General features: G+C 41.9%; 1 protein-coding gene across 3 annotated transcripts in view; it reads right to left on the bottom strand.

Annotated features, from left to right (window-relative positions):
- The window catches only part of GADL1 (glutamate decarboxylase like 1), a 194179-nt gene extending 173553 nt beyond the window's left edge, over positions 1-20626 (bottom strand). Inside the window, exon 1 of one of the 3 annotated variants that reach the window (XM_010817522.4) lies at positions 20404-20558. In XM_010817522.4, coding sequence (XP_010815824.2) covers positions 20404-20455 — 52 coding nt within the window. In that variant the 5' untranslated portion in view covers positions 20456-20558. Of the gene's footprint in view, positions 1-20403 lie in introns of all 3 variants that reach the window. The other 2 variants (XM_010817525.4, NM_001102281.2) reach the window with 2 other exon arrangements.
- Positions 20627-21054: the final 428 nt, after the last annotated feature.

Genomic DNA, 21054 nt, shown 5'->3' on the forward strand with positions numbered 1-21054 from the left:
TCTTTGGCAACTGTACTCCCCGCAAACAGCGCTGATGTCAAGGGCAGTGGCTGAAGCAGCCGATTTAGTTTCAAGGGTGTCTGTGGCACAGTGACATTTACGACACTCAGGTATACTGAGAAAAACTCAGTACTGGCATACTTTGGAGATATTGCTGGTTCAGTTCTAGATCACCACAATAAAAGAAATATCAAAGCAAGTTATGTGAATTATTTGGTTTTCCAGTATGTGCAAAAATCATGTTTACCCTCTACTGTAGGCTAGTAAGTATTCAACAGCATTATCTCTAAAAAAATACATATAGCTTAACTAAAAAAATACTTTATTGCTAAAAAAATGCTAACCAGCCTTCAGTGAGTCATAATCTTTTTGCTGGCCTTGACGTTGATGGCTGCTGACTGATCAGGGTGGTGATTGCTGAAGGCTGGGGTGACTGTGGCAATTTCTTGAGACAACAATGAAGCGTGCTACATTCATTGACTCTTCCTTTCACAAACAATTTCTCAGCAGCATGCAATGCTATTTGATAGCATTTGACCCTCAGGAGAACTTCTTTCAAAACCTGAGTCAAGCCTCTCAAACCCCCAACTAAATTTACTCTAAATCCTTTGTTATTTACACAAGCTTCACAGCATCTTCACCAACAGTGGACTCCATCTCAAGATATCACTTTCTTTGCTCATCCATAAAAAACAACTTCTTATCTGTCCAAGTTTTATCATTGCTGTTCAATCACTCAGTCATGTCCAACTCTTTGCAACTCCGTGGACTGCAGAGGCTTCCCTGTCCTTCATCATCTCCCAAAGCTTGCTCAAACTCATGTCCATTGAGTTGGTGATGCCATCCAACCATCTCATTCTCTGTTGTCCCCTTCTCCTCCTGCCTTCAATCTTACCCAGCATCAAGGTCTGTTCTAATGAGTCAGTTCTTCACATCAGGTAGCCAAAGTACTGGGGCTTCAGCTTCAGCATCAGTCCTTCCGATGAATATTCAGGATTGATTTCCTTTATGAGTGGCTGGTTTGATTTTGCAGTGCAAATTTTATCATGTGAATGCAAAAATTAAGTTTCATCTTCAGGTCCCACTTCTAATTCTAGTTCTCTTGGTACTTCCACCACATCTGCAGTTACTTCCTCCACTGAAGGCTTGAACCCCTCAAAGTCATCCATGAGAGTTGGAATCAGCTTCTTTCAAAGTCCTGTTGCTATTTTGCCCTCTTTCTATGAAACACGAATATTCTTCATGGCATCTGAAGTGGCGAATCCTTTCCAGAGGGTTTTTTAAAAATTGACTTTCCCCAGATTTATCAGAGGAGTCATTATCTATGCCAGCTATAGCCTTACTAAATGTATTTCTTAAATAATAAAACTTGAAGGTTAAAATGACCCATGGGCTACAGAATAGGCGTTAAATTATTTACCAAGCATTAAAACAGTATTAACCTCTTTGTATTAATACATCTCCATCAGCACTCTTAAGTGTCCAGATGCCTTGTCAACAAGCAGTAAATATTTGGAAAGGAATCTTTTTTTTTTTTTTCCTGAGCAGTAGATCAACAGTAAGTTTAAACTATTCAGTAAACCATGTTGGCACCAGATGTGGTCTCATGCAGGCTTTGTTGTTCCATTTACAGAGCACAGGCAGCGTAGATTTAGCATAAGTCTTAAGGACCTTAGGACTTTCAAAATGGTAAATAAGCATTGATTTCAACTTAAACTCACCGAGTTAGCTGCATTAGCCCCTAACAAGAGAAATCAGCCTATCCTTTGAAGGCTTGAATCCAGGCATTGACTTCTCTCTAGTCATGAAAGTTCTTCTAATAGAAGGCTGTTTCATCTACATTGAAAATCTATTGTTTAGCGTAGCCACTTATTATTTATCTTATGGAGACCTTCTGGGTAAGTTACAGCAGCTTCTACACCAGTATCTGCTGTTTCACCTTGCACTTTGATGTTAAGGAGATGGCTCCTTCCCTTCAATCTCATGAACCAACCTCTGCTGGCTTCAGACTTTTCTTCTGCAGCCTCCTCACCTCTCTCAGCCTTCTGAGAATTGAGGAGAATTAGGACCTGGCTCTGGATTAGGTATTGGCTTAAAGGAACGTTGTGTCTGGCCAGATTTTCTTTTCAGACCGTTCACATCTTCTCCACATCAGCACAAAGGCTGTTTCTCTTTCTTGTTCACTGAAAAGCATTTTTAATTTCCTTCAAGAACATTGCCTTTGCATTCAGAACTTGGCTGTTTGGTGTAAGAGGCCTAGCTTTTGACCTATCATGATGCGTGTTTTCCTCACTAAGCTTGATCATTTTTAGCTTTTGATTTAAAGTGAAAGACTTGGGACTCTTCCTCTCACTTGAACACTTAGAGGCCATTGTAGGGTTATTAACAGTCTAATGTCAACACTGCTGTCTCGGGGAATAGGAAGGCCTGAGGATAGGGAGAAAGATGGGGAATGGCTGGTTGATGGAGCTGTCAGAACTGCCACATTTATTGATTAAATCTGCTGTCTTATATGGGCATGGTTCCTGGTGCCAAAACACAATTACAAAAGTAACGTCAAAGGCCATTAAACATAGGTCACCTCCAGTTCAGTTCAGTTCAGTTCAGTCACTCAGTCGTGTCTGACTCTTTGCAACCCCTTGAATCGCAGCACATCAGGCCTCCCTGTCCATCACCAACTCCTAGAGTTTACCCAAACTCATGTCCATCGAGTCAGTGATGGCATCCAACCATCTCATCCTCTGTCGTCCCCTTCTCCTCCTGCCTCCAATCCCTCCCAGCATCAGGGTCTTTTCCAATGAGTCAACTCTCTGCGTGAGGTTGACAAAGTATTGGAGTTTCAGCTTCAGCATCAGTCCTTCCAATGAATGCCCAGGACTGGTCTCCTTTAGGATGGACTGGTTGGATCTCCTTGTAGTCCAAGGGACTCTCAAGAGTCTTCTCCAACACCACAGTTCAAAAGCATCAGTTCTTCGGTGCTCAGCTTTCTTCACAGTCCAACTCTCACATCCATACATGACCAGTGGAAAAACCATAGCCTTGATTGGCAAAGTGATGTTTCTGCTTTTTAATATGCTATCTAGGTTGGTCATAACTTTCCTTCCAAGGAGTAAGCATCTTTTCATTTCATGGCTGCAATCACTATCTGCAGTGATTTTGGAGCCCCCAAAAATAAAGTCTGACACTATTTCCACTGTTTCCCCATCTATTTGCCATGAAGTGATGGGAGGAGATGCAATAATCTTAGTTTTTCTGAATGTTGAGCTTTAAGCCAACTTTTTCACTCTCCTATTTCACTTTCATCAAGAGGCTTTTTAGTTCCTCTTCACTTTCTGCCATAAGGGTGGTGTCATCTGCATATCTGAGGTTATTGATATTTCTCCCGGAAATCTTGATTCCAGCTTGTGCTTCTTCCAGCCCAGCATTTCTCATGATGTACTCTGCATAGAAGTTAAATAAGCAGTGTGACAATATACAGCCTTGACCTACTCCTTTTCCTGATTTGGAACCAGTCTATTGTTCCATGTCCAGTTCTAACTGTTGCTTCCTGACCTGCATATAGGTTTCTCAAGAGGCAGGTCAGGTGCTCTGGTATTCCCATCTCTTGAAGAATTTTCCACAGTTTATTGTGATCCACACAGTCAAAAGCTTTGGCATAGTCAATAAAGCAGAAATAGATGTTTTTCTGGAACTCTCTTGCTTTTTCGGTGATCCATTGGATGTTGACAATTTGATCTCTGGTTCCTCTGCCTTTTCTAAAACCAGCTTAACATCTGGAAGTTCACAGTTCATGTACTGCTGAAGCTTGGCTTGGAGAATTTTGAGCATTACTTTACTAGCATGTGAGATGAGTGCAATTGTGTGGTAGTTTGAGCATTCTTTGGCATTGCCTTTCTTTGGGATTGGAATGAAAACGGATCTTTTCCAGTCCTGTGGCCACTGCTGAGTTTTCCAAATTTGCTGGCATATTGAGTGCAGCACTTTGACAGCATCATCTTTCAGGATTTGAAATAGCTCAACTGGAATTTCATCACCTCCACTAGCTTTGTTCATAGTGATGCTTTCTAAGGCCCACTTGACTTCACATTCCAGGATGTCTGGCTCTAGGTCAGTGATCACACCATCGTGATTATCTTGGTCATGAAGATCTTTTTTGTACAGTTCTTGTGTGTATTCTTGCCATCTCTTCTTAAAATCTTCTGCTTCTGTTAGGTCCATACTGTTTCTATCCTTTATTAGAGCCTATCTTTGCATGAAATGTTCCCTTGGTATCTCTAATTTTCTTGAAGAGATCTCTAGTCTTTCCCATTCTGTTGTTTTCCTCTATTTCTTTGCATTGATCACTGAGGAAGGCTTTCTTATCTCTTCTTGCTATTTTTGGAACTCTGCATTCAGATGCTTGTATCTTTCCTTTTCTCCTTTGCTTATCGCTTCTCTTCTTTTCACAGCTATTTGTAAGGCCTCCTTAGATAGCCATTTTGCTTGTTTGCATTTCTTTTCCATGGGGATGGTCTTGATCCCTGTCTCCTGTACAATGTCACGGACCTCCGTCCATAGTTCATCAGAAGTCCCTTAGAAGAAATGGAGTAGCCATCGTGGTCAACAAAAGAGTCTGAAATGCAGTACTTGGATGCAGTCTTAAAAATTACAGAATGGTCTCTGTTCATTTCCAAGGCAAACCATTCAATATCACAGTAATCCAAGTCTATGCCCCAACCAGTAACGCTGAAGAAGCTCAAGTTGAATGGTTCTGTGAAGACCTACAAGACCTTTTAGAACTAACACTTAAAAGAGATGTCCTTTTCATTATAGGGGACTGGAATGCAAAAGTAGGAAATCAAGAAACACCTGGAATAACAGGCAAATTTGGCCTTGGAGTACAGAATTCTGAAGCAGGGCAAAGGCTAATAGAGTTTTCCCAAGAGAATGCACTGGTCATAGCAAACACCCTCTTCCAACAACACAAGAGAAGACTCTATACATGGACATCACCAGATGGTCAACACCAAAATCAGATTGATTATATTCTTTGCAGCCAAAGATTGAGAAGCTCTATACAGTCAGCAAAAATGAGACCAGGAGCTGACTGTGGCTCAGATCATGAACTCCTTATCACCAAATTCAGACTTAAATTGAAGAAAGTAGGGAAAACCACTAGATCATTCAGGTATGACCTAAATCAAATCCCTTATGATTATATAGTGGATGTGAGAAATCGATTTAAGGAACTAGATCTGATAGAGTGCCTGATGAACTATGGACAGAGGTTCGTGACATTGTACAGGGAGTGACCTTACAACATATAATAACGATAACAGGAAAACTTGAAATATTGTGAGAGTTACCAAAATGTGACACAGAGACATGATGTGAGCAAATGCTGTTGGAAAAATGTTGCCAACAAACTTGCTCAACACAAGGTTGCCCCAAATCTTCAGTTGTAAAAAACAGTATCTGGGAAGTGCAAACAAGCAAAGTATAATAAAACAAAGTCTGCTTGTATCTTTACTTTGGTCTCTAATTGATGTTATCACCTCATGAATCTCCACTGATGGAAAGAGGTGACAAAATTTCCATTACTTAATCCAATCTGGTTAAAATTTGGTCAGCGATGATAAACAGTCTATTTAGGCAATGCTCCATTTTTACAATGTTCAGTAAAGATGCTTGATCGCTCAGATTCCCACTCCCCTGTCTCCAAGCCTTTAGAGGTTAAAGCGTCTGCCTGCAATGCGGGAGACCTGGGTTCGATCCCTGGGTTGGGAAGAGATCCCCTGGAGAAGGGAAAAGCTGCCCACTCCAGTATTCTGGCCTGGAGAATTCCATGGACTGTATAGTCCATGGCATCGCAAAAGGTCAGACACAACTAAGAGACTCTCACTTTCACTTTCTATTAATGAAAGTGAAAGAAAGAAAGTGAAGTCGCTCAGTTGTGTCTGACTCTTTGCGATCCCATGGACTGTAGTCTACCGGGCTTCTCTGTCCATGGGATTTTCCAGGCAAGAGTACTGGAGTGGGTTGCCATTTCCTTCTCCAGGGGATCTTCCTGACCCAGGGATTCAAACCCAGGTCTCCTGCAATGCAGGCAGAGCTTTACCTTCTGAGCCACCAGGGAAGCCACTTTCCATTAAATTAGCAGGTAAATGGGCTACTGCTCCTCATGACTCCTTGGCTTTGATCTCAAGCAATGAGAAATGGAGATAAATCTTTCAGTCCTGGTCTGTCTTGCCCCAATTACTTTTTCTGTCTCCATCATGTTTTCATGTCTGAAGTGGAGACTTTTCATTGACATTTTTCAAAATTCCCAGTGGGTTTTATTTTTTATTTATTTAATTTTTTTGCCACCCCACTTGGCATGAGGGATCCAAGTTTCCCAGTCAAGGATTGAACCCACACCCCCTGCACTGGAAGCACTGGAAGTGAGGAGTTTTAACCACTGGACTGCCAGGGAATTCCCTTTCATTGATATTTTTCACACTAAACATTCTCTTTTTTGACCTTAGCTTTTGGGACATATTGAAGGCAGGAGGAGAAGGGAATGACAGAGGATGAGATGGTGGGATGGCATCACCAACTTGATGGACATGAGTTTGAGCAAGCTCCGGGAGTTGGTGATGGACAGGGAAGCCTGGTGTGCTGCAGTCCATGGGGTTTCAGAGTCAGATATGACTGAGCGACTGAACTGAAGTTACGGCTAACCATTAAAGGTGGACGAGGGAACCTTCTCTGTGCTATGGACAAAACTCCATGAGTTTGTTTTCTAGGTGCAGCAGGACATGCTCAAAGGTAAATAAAAAAATTTAGAAAGTCCTATCTGAAGGCAGTAGTCTGTCTTGCAAAACTAGTGTTTTGCTTTGAAACACTTACTTTGACCACAATATCTACATAACAGGGAATTCCCAGTGGCTCAGCAGTAAAGAATCTGCCTGCAATGCAGAAGACCACCTGCAATGCAGGAGACACAGAATCGATCCCTGGGTCAGGAAGATCCGCTGGAGAAGGAAATGGCAACCCGTTCCAGTATTCTTGCCTGGAGAATCCCATGGACAGAGAAGCCTGGTGGGCTACAGTCCATGGGGTTGCAAGAGTCGAACTAAACCACCACCACCACAGTCTTCATAATTGCCAGGCTTCTCTGTCCATGGAATTTTCCAGCAAGAATACTGGAGCAGGTTGCCATTTCCTTTTCCAGGGGATCTTCCCAACCCAGGGATCAAACCTGTGTCTCCTGCAATGGCAGGCAGATTCTTCACCACTGAGCCACCTGGGAAAAAACTCTGTACATTTACTAAAAATGAACTGAATTGCACAAACAGGAGAATTTTGTAATATATAAATCATACCTGAAGAGAGCTCTTACAGAGTCATGAGCAATGTGAAACAGAGTGAAGCACAGTTGCCAGCCTCCGGGAAGCTATACTACAGATCTCTTAGTAGTGAGACCAAAGGGCCCTCTGGGGTTCCTGGGCACAGAAACCTTTCCAGATCTCCCTTTGTGCCTTGTTTGTGGGAACAGACTCCAGTTTCCGTGACCTTCCCTAAGTTACAAAGGACAGAGCTAACAGTTGTTAATCAGGGAAGGGAGGGGATGCGGAGACAAGCGAGAAATGATCAAGAAACAATAGTGTAGCCTTGGGGTATGGTCCTGGTTTGCCTCACGGTATACACATAACAAGATATGTGTAAGCTCTTTATAGAACTAAAAGAAAGAAAGAAAGTCACTCGTGTTGACTCTTTGCGACCCCATGGACTGTAGCCTACCAACTTCCGCCATCCATGGAATTTTCCAGGCAAGAGTACCAGCATGGGTTGCCATTTCCTTCTCCAGAGAATCTTCTGGGTCTCCCACATTGCAGGCAGACACTTTACTGTCTGAGCCACCAGGGAAGCACTGATAATTTGGTTTATAGAAATAAACTCTCAACAAATGAAAGATACAAGCATTTTTCATTCCAGAGAAGACCACCTGAGGCTAGATTAAAGGAGCGCAAACTCTGTGCGCACCTTAATCTTATCAGCTACATCACCCTTGTGTCATTGCTATACAACTTCTCACCAAATACCCACAGGGCTGGGATACAGTTGTCACGAACGGAAGCCCTCTGTGTCTCCCCTTTGGCAAAGCAATAAAGCAATTCTTTTCTACTTCACCCAGAACTCTGACTCTGAGATTCAATTTCAGTACTAGTGCACAGAAGCCAAGTTTTCAGCATCAGTTGGACAGCTGATGGGAGTAGTGTAAACAGAGCGAGTAAGGCAAGAGCATGCAGGAATTGCCCTAAGGGCTAGAAGTCAGTCACACTCCCAGTGCAGAACAGTGAGTAAAGCTATAATTTCCCCTTAAACCGAGACTTACATGCCAATTCTGTTTACATATGTTATCTATTGAGCAATGTTATCAGTTTCTTCAAACTATAAGTATGAACTATAATTATTCATGCATGTGTTTACACAAAAATAGTTTGCCAAATAGAGAAATACTCTATATAGAAGCTTCTTATCTAGCAACATCCACCATCCAGAAGCACCTAAGAACACTAGGAATGCAAAATAAATATATAGAACAATGTCAGTGTAACAGGTATTTATAAACTTTACTCATAGTCCTCTTTGCACCTCATTCAGAGGCAAACTACCTGGTATCCTGGACAATTTCAACGTTTTGTAAGCTAAAAGAAGCAAGATGAGGTAACTGCCAAACTTGTTAAAAACAATGAGCTGGAGTTAAGTGCAGCAAATGGTGATTTAAAATGCTACTAGAATTAGGAGAAAGGAAAAAAGCTGATGCTCATGGAAAACGCCATGAGGAGGGAAACAGCAACAGGATCCAAGAGAAAAGAACTCAAGAGAAGCGATCTGACATCATTCAACGGAGAGACAAAGAAACAGATGGACACCTCCCAACTCCTGAGAACGTGATAGCATTCAGTGCTCCTAATGGCAACATCGGACACACAAGGGTTAAACCGTTCACAGAGGTAAGTGAGTTCTTAAATTAGTTCATGAATTTTTCTATCCTTAAAAGCATTTTTGCTTGTTTTTAAATTGGGTATTCCATTTTTATTGTGATAAAAAAAAACATACACATAGCATAAAATTTACTGCCTTAACCATTTTAACAATACAGTTCACTATGTTAAGTAAATTCACTTTGTTATGAAACAGATCTCCATAATTGTTACCTTGCAAAACTGAAACTCTAGACCCATTAAACACTTTCCACTCCCTCTATTCCCCCTGCTCCTGATAACGAGCATTCTCTTCCCAGCTTTATATAAGTGGGATTACACAGTACTTGTCTGTTTGTGTCCAGCTTCTTTCACTTACCATAATGTCCTTGGGGTTCATACCTGCTGGAGCACATAACAGTACATCTATCATTTTTAAGGCCAAATAATATTCCATTGAGTGCATATACCATATTTAATATATCCACCTATCCATTGATGCACATTTGGTTTTCTTCCTCCTGTTTGGCTATTATGAATACTGCTGCTGTAAACATGGGCATCTCTTTAAGACTCTGTTTTCAGTTATTTGGGATGTTTACTCAGAAGTGGAACTGTGGTGGTTTTGTGGTTTACTCGCTAAGTCGTGTCTGACTCTTGCAACCCCGTGGACAGTAGCCTGCCAGGCTCCCTTTACTAGTACTTATATGGTGGTTTCACGTTTCATTTTTAAAGAAACCTCCATACTGCTTTTCATAGCAGTGATACCATTTTACAATCTCAACAACAGTGTACAAGAGTTTATAAAAACTGCCCCATAATACACCCAAGTTACTACTATTTGAAATAATTAGTAAATGATAGCATCATTTTTCAGCCAACTCATTATAATGTTTAATGAAATTCATGAAAGAATTGAGAAGCTGAATAGGAGAAACTTAATTAAATGCTTTATTGCCTAATATTATAATAAAAAACATAATAGATAAGATGATTTCATGGTTGTCTCTAGAATTTAAGGATCAGACTAAAAAGTGTAATTTAGCCAAAAGGACTGAGAAAGAGGAAGGGCTAGGAAGGCACAAGCCAGAGTTCAAAGAAGGCAAGCTTCAAAAAAAATGTTAAATCATTAGCACAAAAGCAGTAAAATCCAGATTGCAGAGAATTATGTAGAGCAAATGGCCCAAGTTCTTCAACAGATAAATTATTTGAATAGAAAAGGTCAGGATAGTAAATCTATAAATTAAAAGACCTATCGTAATTTTTAAAATAGGACTAAATTATTAGGTCTAGGAATGCATATTTGGTTGATTAAATTATGAAATGCAAAAGTTAGGGTCAGTTCAGTTCAGTTCACTCACTCAGGCCTGACTGACTCATTGTGACCCATGGACTGCAGCATGCCAGGCTTGCCTGTCCTTCACCAACTCCCAGAACTTGCTCAAACTCATGTCCATCAAGTCACTGATGCCTTCCAACCATCATATCCTCTGTCGTCCCCTTCCTCTCCTGCCTTCAGTCTTTCTCAGCATCAGGGTCTTTTCCAATGAGTCAATTCTTCGCATCAGGTGGCCAATGTATTCAGCTTCAGCTTCAGTCCAACTGACGAATATTCAGGATTGATTTCCTTTAGGATTGACAAAGTAGGTCTCTTTACTGTCCAAGGGCCTTTCAAGAGTCTTCTCCAACACCATAGTTCAAAAGCATCAATTTTTTGTCGCTCAACTTTCTTTATGGTCCAACTGTCACATCCATATATGACTATTGGAAAACCACAGCGTTGACTATATGGATCTTTGTCGGCAAAGTAACATCTCTGCTTTTAATATGCTGCCTAGGTTTGTCATAGCTGTTCTTTCAAGGAGCAAGCATCTTTTAATTTCATGCCTGTAGTCACTATCTGCAGTGATTTGGGAGCCCAAGAAAATAAAGTCTATCACTGTTTCCATTGTTTTCCCATCTATTTGCCATGAAGTGATGGGACCAGATGCCATGATCTTAGTTTTCTGAATGTTGAGATTTAAGCCAAATTTTTCACTCTCCTCTTTCACTTTCATCAAGAGGCTCTTTAGTTCTTCTTCACTTTCTGCCATAAGGGTGGTATTATTTGCATATCTGAGGTTATTGATATTTTCCCCTGCAATCTTGATTCCAGCTTGAGCTTCTTCCAGCCCAGCTTTTCTCATGATGTACTCTGCATATAAGTTAAATAAGCAGGGTGACAATCTATAGCCTTGACATACTCCTTTTCCAATTTGGAACCAGTCCGATGTTCCATGTTCGTTTTTAACTGTTGCTTCTTAATCTGCATGCAGACTTCTCAGGAGGCAGGTCAGGTGGTCTGGTATTCCCATCTCTTTAAAAATTTTCCACGGTTTGTTGTGACCCACAGAGTCAAAGGCTTTAGCATAGTCCATGAAGCAGATGTTTTCATGGAATTCTCTTGCTTTTTCTATGATCTAGCAGATGTTGGCAATTTGATCTCTGGTTCCTCTGCCTTTTCTAAATCCAGCTTGAACATTTGGAAGTTCTCGGTTCACAAACTGTTGAAGCCTGGCTTGGAGAATTTTGAGCATTACTTTGCTAGCATGTGAGATGAGTACAACTGTGCAGTAGTTTGAACATCTTTGGCATTGCATTTCTTTAGGACTGAAATAAAAACAGACCTTTTCCAGTCCTGTGGCCACTGCTGAGTTTTCCAAATTTGCTGGCATATTGAGTACAGCACTTTCACAGCATCATCTTTTAGGATTTGAAATAGCTCAACTGGAATTCCATCATATCCACTAGCTTTGTTCGTAGTGATGCTTCCTAAGGCCCACTTGACTTCACATTCCAGGATGTCTGGCTGTAGGTGAGGGATCACACCATCCTGTGTTGCGGCTGCTACTGCTGCTAAGTCACTTCAGTTGTGTCCGACTCTGTGTGACCCTGTAGATGGCAGCCCACCAGGCTCCCCCATCTCTGGGATTCTCCAGACAAGAACACTGGAGTGGGTTGCCATTTCCTTCTCCAAGGCATGAAAGTGAAAAGTGAAAGTGAAGTCGTTCAGTCCTATCTGACTCTTAGCGACCCCGTCGACTGCAGCCTACCAGGCTCCTCCTGGGATTTTCCAGGCAAGAGTACCGGAGTGGGTTGCCATTGCCTTCTCTGCCATTGTGTCATTAATCCATGACAAAAGAGGAAAGAATTTACAATGGGACAGTCTCTTCAATAAGTAGTTTTGGTAAAACTGGACAGCTACATGTAAAATAATGAAATTGGAATATTCTCTAACACTATATACAAAAAATAAACTCAAAATGGATAAAAGAGCTAAATATAAGACCAGAAACCATAAAACTAGAAGAAAATATGGGAGGAACAGTCTTTGACATATATTGTAACAGTATCTTTTGGCTCTATCTCCTAAAGCAAAGGACATAAAAGGGAAAATAAACAAATGAGACCTAATTAAACTTAGCAGCTTTTGCATAGCAAAGGAAACCATCAATAAAACAAAAAGACACCTAACTGAATGGAATAAAATATTTGCAAGTGGTATGCCCAATAAGGGGTTATTATCCAAAATATATAAACGGTTCCTACAACTCAACATCAGAAAAACAAACAACCCATCTAAAGAATGGGCAGAAGACGCAAATAGCCACTTTTTCAAAGAATATATACAGAAGCTTCAGTATCATCAGTCATCAAAGAAATGCAAATTAAAAGCACGTGAGGGAGCTCCCTGGTGGACAAGTAGCTAAGCTCTGTGTTCTGAATGCAGGGGCTCAGGTTCAACCCTTGGTCAGGGAACTAAGAGCTCACACAGAGCAACTAAAGATCCCTCCTGCCACAACCAAGACTGAAGATCCCACATGCTGCGGCCAAATAAATAAACATTAAAAAAAAACACATGAGATATCACCTCACACCTGTCAGAATGTCTACAAGCAAAAAGAACACAAACAAATGTTGGTGAGCGTGTTTCAAAAAGGGAAACCTCCTCTGAGGTTGTTAGGAATGTAAACTGGTACAACCCCTGTGGAAACAGTAAGGCAGTTTCTTAAAAAATTAAAAATAGAAGCACCATATATAGTTTTGGGTATACATTCAAAAATAATGAAACTCCACTCCCAGATACATATTAAAAAAATAAGGAAAACGCTATTTTGAAAAGATACACACACCCCAATATTCACAGCAGCACTCTTTACAATAAAGATACAGTAGCAGGGACTTCCTTGCTCCAGTGACTAAGACTTCCCACTTCCACTGCAGGGGGCATGCGTTTGATTTCTGATTGGGGAACTAAGATCTTGCATGTGATGTGGAAAAAAGAAACATCGATACTCCAGCAGTGTGTGTAATCTGAATTTATACTTAAAAAAATATGAAGGCAACCTAAGTGTCCATCAACAGATGAACTGATAAAGATGTTACAATATAGAATCCACACCCACAGAATGAAACACTACTAAGCCATGAAAAAGGATGAGATTTTGCAGTATGCACGTATACAACAACACGGATGGACTCTGAGGGCATTATGTTGAGTGAAATAAGTCAGACGGAGAAAAACAAACACTGTATAATATAACTTACATGTGGGATCCAAAAAACGAAACAAACTGGTGAATATGTCAAAAAATAGACTCACAAATACAGAGAAAAATTAGCGGTCACAAGTGGAAAGAGGAAAGCGGGGAGCGGGATTATAGGAGGAGGGTATTAGAGATACAATCTACTATATATAAAATAAATGATCCACAACTACACAATAAGTCCCCTATGTATGAATGAGTTCTGTTCTGAGAGTGTGTTCATAAGTCCAATTTGTTCAAAACTCCAAGAAATTTAGACTCAACAAATTTAGGTCCCCAACTAACACAAATGGCTATGTAGTACTGTGCTATAATAGGTTTATATTACTTTTCACACAAATAATATATTAAAAAACACACAAAATAAAGAAAACATTTTCAGTCTTAAGGTACAGGACCTTGGAAAGTACAGTAGGACAATACAGTGGCTGGCACACGGGCTGGCATCCAGGGAACAGGCAAGAAGAGTTACTGACTGGCGGAGGGAGAGGAGGTGGGAGATGGTAGAGCTGAAGGGTCATCAGCAACAGGAGACAGAGGGGCGAGCTGCAGCTTCACTCATGTCTGAGTGATGGAATGCAGGTTTGCACCTTTGAAAGTTTGGAATTTGAAGGTTCATATGTGGGGGACTTACATCTATTGTACAACACAGGGAGTATAGTCAACATTTTATACTAACTATAAATGGAGCATAACCTTTGAAAATTATGTATCACTAAGTTGTACACCTGAAACTTATATAATGTTATATACCAACTATCTCAATGTTAAAAAGAAAAAATATGTAAGGTTAAAAGGTACTTATTCACAGCTCTATTCCCAAAGAATGGTGATTTCCGCCCCCCGCCAAAGAAAGGCAAGAGACCACCTTCCCTGCTTTATAAAGTTCTTTTTCCTGGACCTAACTCTGCAAACAAAGAAAGGATACTTAATGGCAGCCAGGATGAAAGCACCTCAAGTACAAGCACAAAACAACTAGGGAGCACGGACTAATTAGGTACTCATGAACTGCCACAATCCTTACACAACAAAGGGAGGAAAGCCAAGGGCACAGGAGAGACTAAAAGTTAACTGATTTGCAGCAAAGCAATGTATTCAGTACCACAGGCTCGAAAATTTTGTCATTGGCATTAAGTTGCTTTCTTTTTCCTACTTTGAGTTTCTTTTTCAACTGCTCATCTCTTTAAATCAATTATGCTACTTTGTAACCCTGAAAGGTCAAAACTTATTTAAATGTTCAAAAAGAGTTGGGCAGACACATTTGGAAAGTCAGTTGAGAAAATAACTTAAGTGTCCAGTGTCAGGGAATTAGGTGATGCAGTGTAAGTGGTCTATGGTATTTTTTTTCCTTAGAGTGTAATTACTTTACAATATTTTATTAGCTTCTGCTGTACAACAAAGTGAATCAGCTATCAGTTCAGTTCAGTTCAGTCGCTCAGTTGTGTCCGACTCTTGGCGACCCCATGAATTGCAGCACGCCAGGCCTCCCTGTCCATCACCAACTCCCATACGTATACATATACCCTCTCCCTCTTGAGCATCCCTGCCCCCATCCCATCCCCTGGGTCAGCACAGAGCACTGAGCTGAGGCCTGCTAACAGCAGCTTCCCACTAGCTGTCTATTTTACACATGGTAGTGTATTTATGTCAAACCGAACTTCCCAATTGTCTTATGGTACATAGTCCTTGTATCGTGCTTCTTCCTTATAAAAGAAAGCAAGTTCATTACATAAGAATTGAAAACATAAACAAGCAAAAAAAATTAAGGAATATTTTTTATTCTATTAATCCTCTGTTGCCTTTCCACCTAGATCCTTTTGCAACAGGTAATGATTTTCCAAAAATAGAAGGCCATCACATAGCTTTTTAAAGCCTATCATAATTTATTTATGCCATCCAGCAAAGGAATATTTATATGTTTTTAACACCCTACTGTTTGGCATGTAAATACTTACAAATTTTCACAATTATAAACAACCTGGAGGAAGAAAAAGTGAGTATGAATTCAAGCTTAAATGCAAAAATAAGAACTGATGTATTTCAGGAATCACACATTGTTACCACCCATCACTTTCTTATTCACTCACACAGTTCTTTACTCAGCAGATAGATGTTGAATATATGTACCTGCAGTGTGTCAGGCACTTAGCTAGGTACAGTGAAAAGTGAAAGTGTTAGTCACTTAGTCATGCCTAACTCTCTGTGACCCCATGGACTGTAGCCTGCCAGGCTCCTCTGTCCATGGGATTCTTCAGCCAAGAATACTGGGGTGGGTTGCCATTTCCTTTTCCAGGGGATCTTCCAGACCCAGGGATTGAACCCAGGTCTCCTGCATTGCAGGTAGATTCTTTACCATCTGGACTACCAGTGAAGCCTCCAAGCTAGATGCTGGGGATTCAGTAAATAGAAAGATGCGGTCCATGCTCTCATGGACTTAAGGTAAGAAACAGAGATGTAACCAATTACAAAAAACTCTGAAAAGTGTTTCAATGTAGACAAAACAGAATTTACAAAATTACTCAATACAATAGAAAAATCACTGGGCAAGAATCAATGTTTTCAAAGTGAGTTGTGAGGGTAACTCCAGGAGCAACCTGGTTTCTGAAAAGTACTCTCCCAGGATTCACTGGGACTCCTAACTCATTCTTCTGTTTTAATATATAAATTAACTTCTCCTCACTCTTTGCACAAAATGAAAGCTCCAACTGCAAAGACACAGCACCCGAAGCACACACACATACACACACACACCCCGTGTGTGGCTGATCACACATCTGGCAGACTACCCACATCAGGAGGTACACTGTGCCTGTTAGTGTTGTACAGCTGAATGGATTTCACACTAACTATCTTTCTGGCAAGTTGCACTTTGCTAACAGATTCTAATTACCTCATTAAACTCTATATCCAATTTTCGGAATATAATAAGTTTATGGAGAGCCTGCTACCTGCCAGACACTCTGTATATCAGTGCAAATGTTCACAATAATTTCAACTAGTGGATATCTTTATCCCTATTTTACAGATGAAGAGACTGAGATACAGAGTTTTCATCATGTACTGGGAGATACTACACATCCGAGCATTCGCTGTGCATCCTTCTCTTTCCTCTGCCCCCACAGTTCCCCACAGAGAACAATTCTGCTCTACTGCAGGTCGCCTGCTCCCAGGGTGCTGTCTTTTTAAATTTTTTATTTTATATTGGGGTATAGTTGATTAACAATGTTGTGTTAGTTTCAAGGGTTTAGCAAAGTGGTTCAGGTATACATATATGTGTATCCATTCTTTTCAAATTCTTTTCCCATTTAGGTTGTTACAGAATACTGAGCAGAGCTCAGGGTACCACCTTGTAATGTGGACCCATCTTGGGCAGCCTGAGACAGCAGGACCCCTGCCACATCTGCTCCAGAGAAGGGCTGGAGAGCATCCCATGGGGCACTGCCTCTGCCTCAGAAAGGGACAGTTGTCCTTCATTCCCAGCAACCAGAGGGCTTCTGCCCCAGGGTAAAGCACAGGTCCCTACCCTGGCCAGAGGGAGAGAGGGAGCTGCCACTGCCAGCTCTCTGAATACCCAGGCTCTTCCCTTCCATCTTTCCCACCCAACGGGAAAGGGAAGAATGCTCCTGTCACTTCAGTGAGCTTAGCGCCACCTTCCAGGGGTCTCGCCAGCGTTCCACCTGTGGACATGCAACATTGTTTTCCAGCAGGAGAGGACCTAACACCCTGGGTTAGGTGTTAAGGGAATGGATTGAACACTCACAGCTGACAGTCACCCTCCCAGAGCCTCAGTTTTATTTTTAAAAATTTATAATTATAATAAAAGCAGACAATAATAGTTCTCCTCGCTAGTGAGGCTTAGAGAGGTTAGTGCTTGTAGTTCAGCCTAGCAGGTAAGTGTTCAATAAATATGAGCACTTCATACCTTAAAGGAGGGATAAGAGACTGGGTCATAAATTTTACCTGCAGTGGGTTTCATTTAAATTATGAGCAAAAGGAATAAATAAAAAGTGAAAAGTTTATAGAGAGAAAGAAAACAAAGAAATATACAAGAGGCCAAAAAATTACACAGAAATTTTGTTCCTGAATATCACAGTTTCAATTTTTTATTCCAATATACCAGACTTACAACATTCCATAAAAGTCAGATTTTCAATGGAAAAGTTTCTGCCCCTTATTATTAAAACTTAAAAGTTTCTTCCAGTTTAAAAGTGAAGAATCAAAGTAAGAATCAAAAGCTGCATAAGAAAGAAACTATGACTTTGCAGGCCAAAATTACGTAGGAGGTTTGTCTTATAACTTCAAACCAGAAGGAAAAATATGCTGCTGCTGCTGCTAAGTCACTTCAGTCGTGTCCGACTCTGCGAGACCCCATAGATGGCAGCCCACCAGGCTCCCCCGTCCCTGGGATTCTCCAGGTAAGAACACTGGAGTGGGTTGCCATTTCCTTCTCCAATGCATGAAAGTGAAAAGTGAAAGTGAAGTCGCTCAGTCCTTTCCAACTCTTAGCGACCCCATGGACTTCGGCCCACCAGGCTCCTCTGTCCATGGGATTTTCCAGGCAAGAGTACTGGAGTGGGGTGCCATTGCCTTCTCGGAGGAAAAATACGAGTTGAGTCCAAAGAATTCTTTATTTCTACTGGAATTGAACTTCAAATCTGTTATAATTAGCCTAAATTTCTCTGGGATGTACTATGGGCAGACTTTAAACTGGATCAAAACATGTGGAGTAGAGTAAGAATTATTTATTTGTAATAAAATTCCCTATGATGTTCTTCCATAATGTATAGTCTGTAACAGATATTCAGCCAGACAGTCTGTTTTAACAACGTGTGTCATCTAATATACTCATCACATCACTTTCACAGTCTTGTCAAACATACTTCGAAATTTACAAAGTCTGACAGATACATATCCTGTCCTCTTTTAAGATGTCATAGCAAACATTTGGCACAATTAGGTGCTATTGGACATGTTATCGCCTTGTCACCTGCTCAAGGATAACTGGACTGACAGCAGCCTAAAGCCTTTTGGTATCCTCCAAAACTCAGATTTAAGGTTAAACTCTGCACTTCACTACTCATATATAGCAATCAATGAAGTCCTCACAAGGTACAGACATGCCTGGTTATAAGGACTTACACTTAATTTAGGAAGACTAGACACTTTAAAAGTTTCTATCAGAGGTCTAAAGAGTTTGTGGCTTTAAAACAGGAATTAATATTTCAAACAAAAGCGTGCAGGGCTAAGGCAGTCAGATACAACTATCCTGTGTGTCCATCCCTCACATAAAGAAACCTGCTATATTATTAGGAATTAAAAAAAAATCAGCCTAAAGTATCAACCAGTTTTTTAAATAATTATCTTCCTTGGATTGCACTGTGTGTTGATCTCAGAAACATGAAAGTAATCATTTCACAAAAAAGTTCCAGCAAAGTGACAGTTTTTATGTTATTGTTATTGAAACAGTAACCATGCAACTTAAAACTTTCATTTTGTATTGGGGTATAGCGGATTAGCAAACAATGTTGTGAAAGTTTCAGGTGAAAGGGGACTCCTCCGCCATACATATACAGGTATCTCTTCTCCCCCATTCTCCCCTCCCATCCAGACTGCCACATAACATTGAGCAAAGATCCCTGTGCTATACAATAGGTCCTTGTTGGTTATTCATTTTAAATATGTGTGCATATGTCCATCTCAAACTCCCTCACTAGCCCTTCCTCCCATTCTTCCCCAAGACAACCATAAATTCGTTCTTGAAGTCTGTGAGTCTATTTCTGTTTTGTAAGAATAACAGTAACAATGCAACTTTAAAAAACTATTTTCAAAAGAGGATCCAGGGTAGCGATGCTGGTAACTTTGCCTAGGACTGTGAAAGGGAGGAATGAAATGTTTCTTGCAGCACAGTGATTCTTGACTTACCCATTACTGTGTGAAAATCCCCGCCCTTTACATGACTGGTCTCCAGGGAATCCTGCCCTGTGCACCTGCCTCACCAAGCCCCCAGAGAGTTTCGGCTTAAAAAGCAACTTCATTAAGCCGTGTTCAGTACAGTCCAAAAGGGTTATTGATGCAAAGATGAGTTATTCCTGGAGGAACGTTCTTCCTAAAAGGTCAATAACTAACTAGCAAATAGCAGTAATGAGGACCTTTCAGGGCAGGGCTTCTGAACCAGGGGTAAACCGAGGCAATTAAGGGGTCAAGTTTGAAATCTTTAGCAAACAAGCGAAAAGGTGAATAGGTGAATTTTTATGGGAAAAAAGTTCAGAGTATTACATCACCCGTTCATAGCAACCTGAGACTCTTCCCTCGCAGAATCATATAACCATCATTTACGAGACGGACTAAATGATACCCGAGTTCTAAAGTCGGTTTGGGGAACTCTGCTGAACGATGCATGATGCCTTCTTTGAACAACTAACATTCCGGGTCCCCCACCCCCAAGAACACGAGGGCTCACTCACTATAAGATGAGGTAGCCTCTTTTAACGCCTGTTTGTGGAGGAGATAGGTGGAGGCGGGGCGGGGGGGCGGGGTAGGGGTGATGCCGGGCACTTCCCAAGTAGAAGCACGATCATTTCTTAAAGGGAAGGGGCTCCCTCTGCATCTAGAGATATCCGCGGCACCCCAGCGGTGAATCTTGTTCTGTGCTTGATCTCAAAAACCCGCCCAGTGCCCACCGCTGTTTAAGAGCGGTTCTGTGAGCTTTAGCAAAGTGAACTTGTCTTATTCAAAGAACACCCAAAAGAGCAGGAAAGGAGGCAAAAACTCCAGGAACACGTGGACTTAATACCCACACCAGCCGCCTGACGGGGAAACAAATAACCCTCCTCCGGGACCCCTGATCCACCGACAGCGGGAGGTCAGACCTCGCGAGTCGTTACCGTCCGGGGCGCGCTCGCGGTCCGGGAGGAGGCTCATCGCTGCTCCGCGCAGGGCTGCCGGGGCGCGGCTCCTGCCGTTCAGGCCTCGGCGGCTGCAGTTGCCGAGGCAGCGCCCCCCGTGGGGACCCGCAGGTGCGCGCAGCCGCTGCTGGGCCCGAGCCACCGCTCGGGACGGACGGGGACGCGCTCGCGCTGCCTGAGCTCAGCCGTCCGAGGCTCCCGCGCCTCTCTATTAATACTTGCTGAGCTGCTGGCGCCCTGCCGCCTGCTTGACCCGGGGCCAGGGTCTCTCTGCCCGAGCTGGGAAGGGCTGGGGGACGGTGTGTCGGGGCGTGAGGCATTTGCCCGAGGAACTGGCAGGGCGTACCCCGTAGCAAACCTTGCCCCGCTCCCCGCCCCCCGACCCCCGCTCCGAGGTAGAGACTGGGCATGAGTGAGTGAGCCTTGGAGTGTGACCTTCCCAGCTTCCATCTTTTTGGAGTCACCACCACGCAGGGTCCGATCTGGCGAGAGAAGCCCTAAGCTAAATCTGATGACCACTCCAAGCCACCAGCGCAGGGAACCTATTTTAGGGCAGCCGCTCCTCATTCATTCAGGCCTGCCTTGACATTTAAGAGTTCCATAAGCAAATGCCTT

This window comes from Bos taurus, chromosome 22, assembly GCF_002263795.3.
Source record: "Bos taurus isolate L1 Dominette 01449 registration number 42190680 breed Hereford chromosome 22, ARS-UCD2.0, whole genome shotgun sequence".
Taxonomy (NCBI): domain Eukaryota; kingdom Metazoa; phylum Chordata; class Mammalia; order Artiodactyla; family Bovidae; genus Bos; species Bos taurus.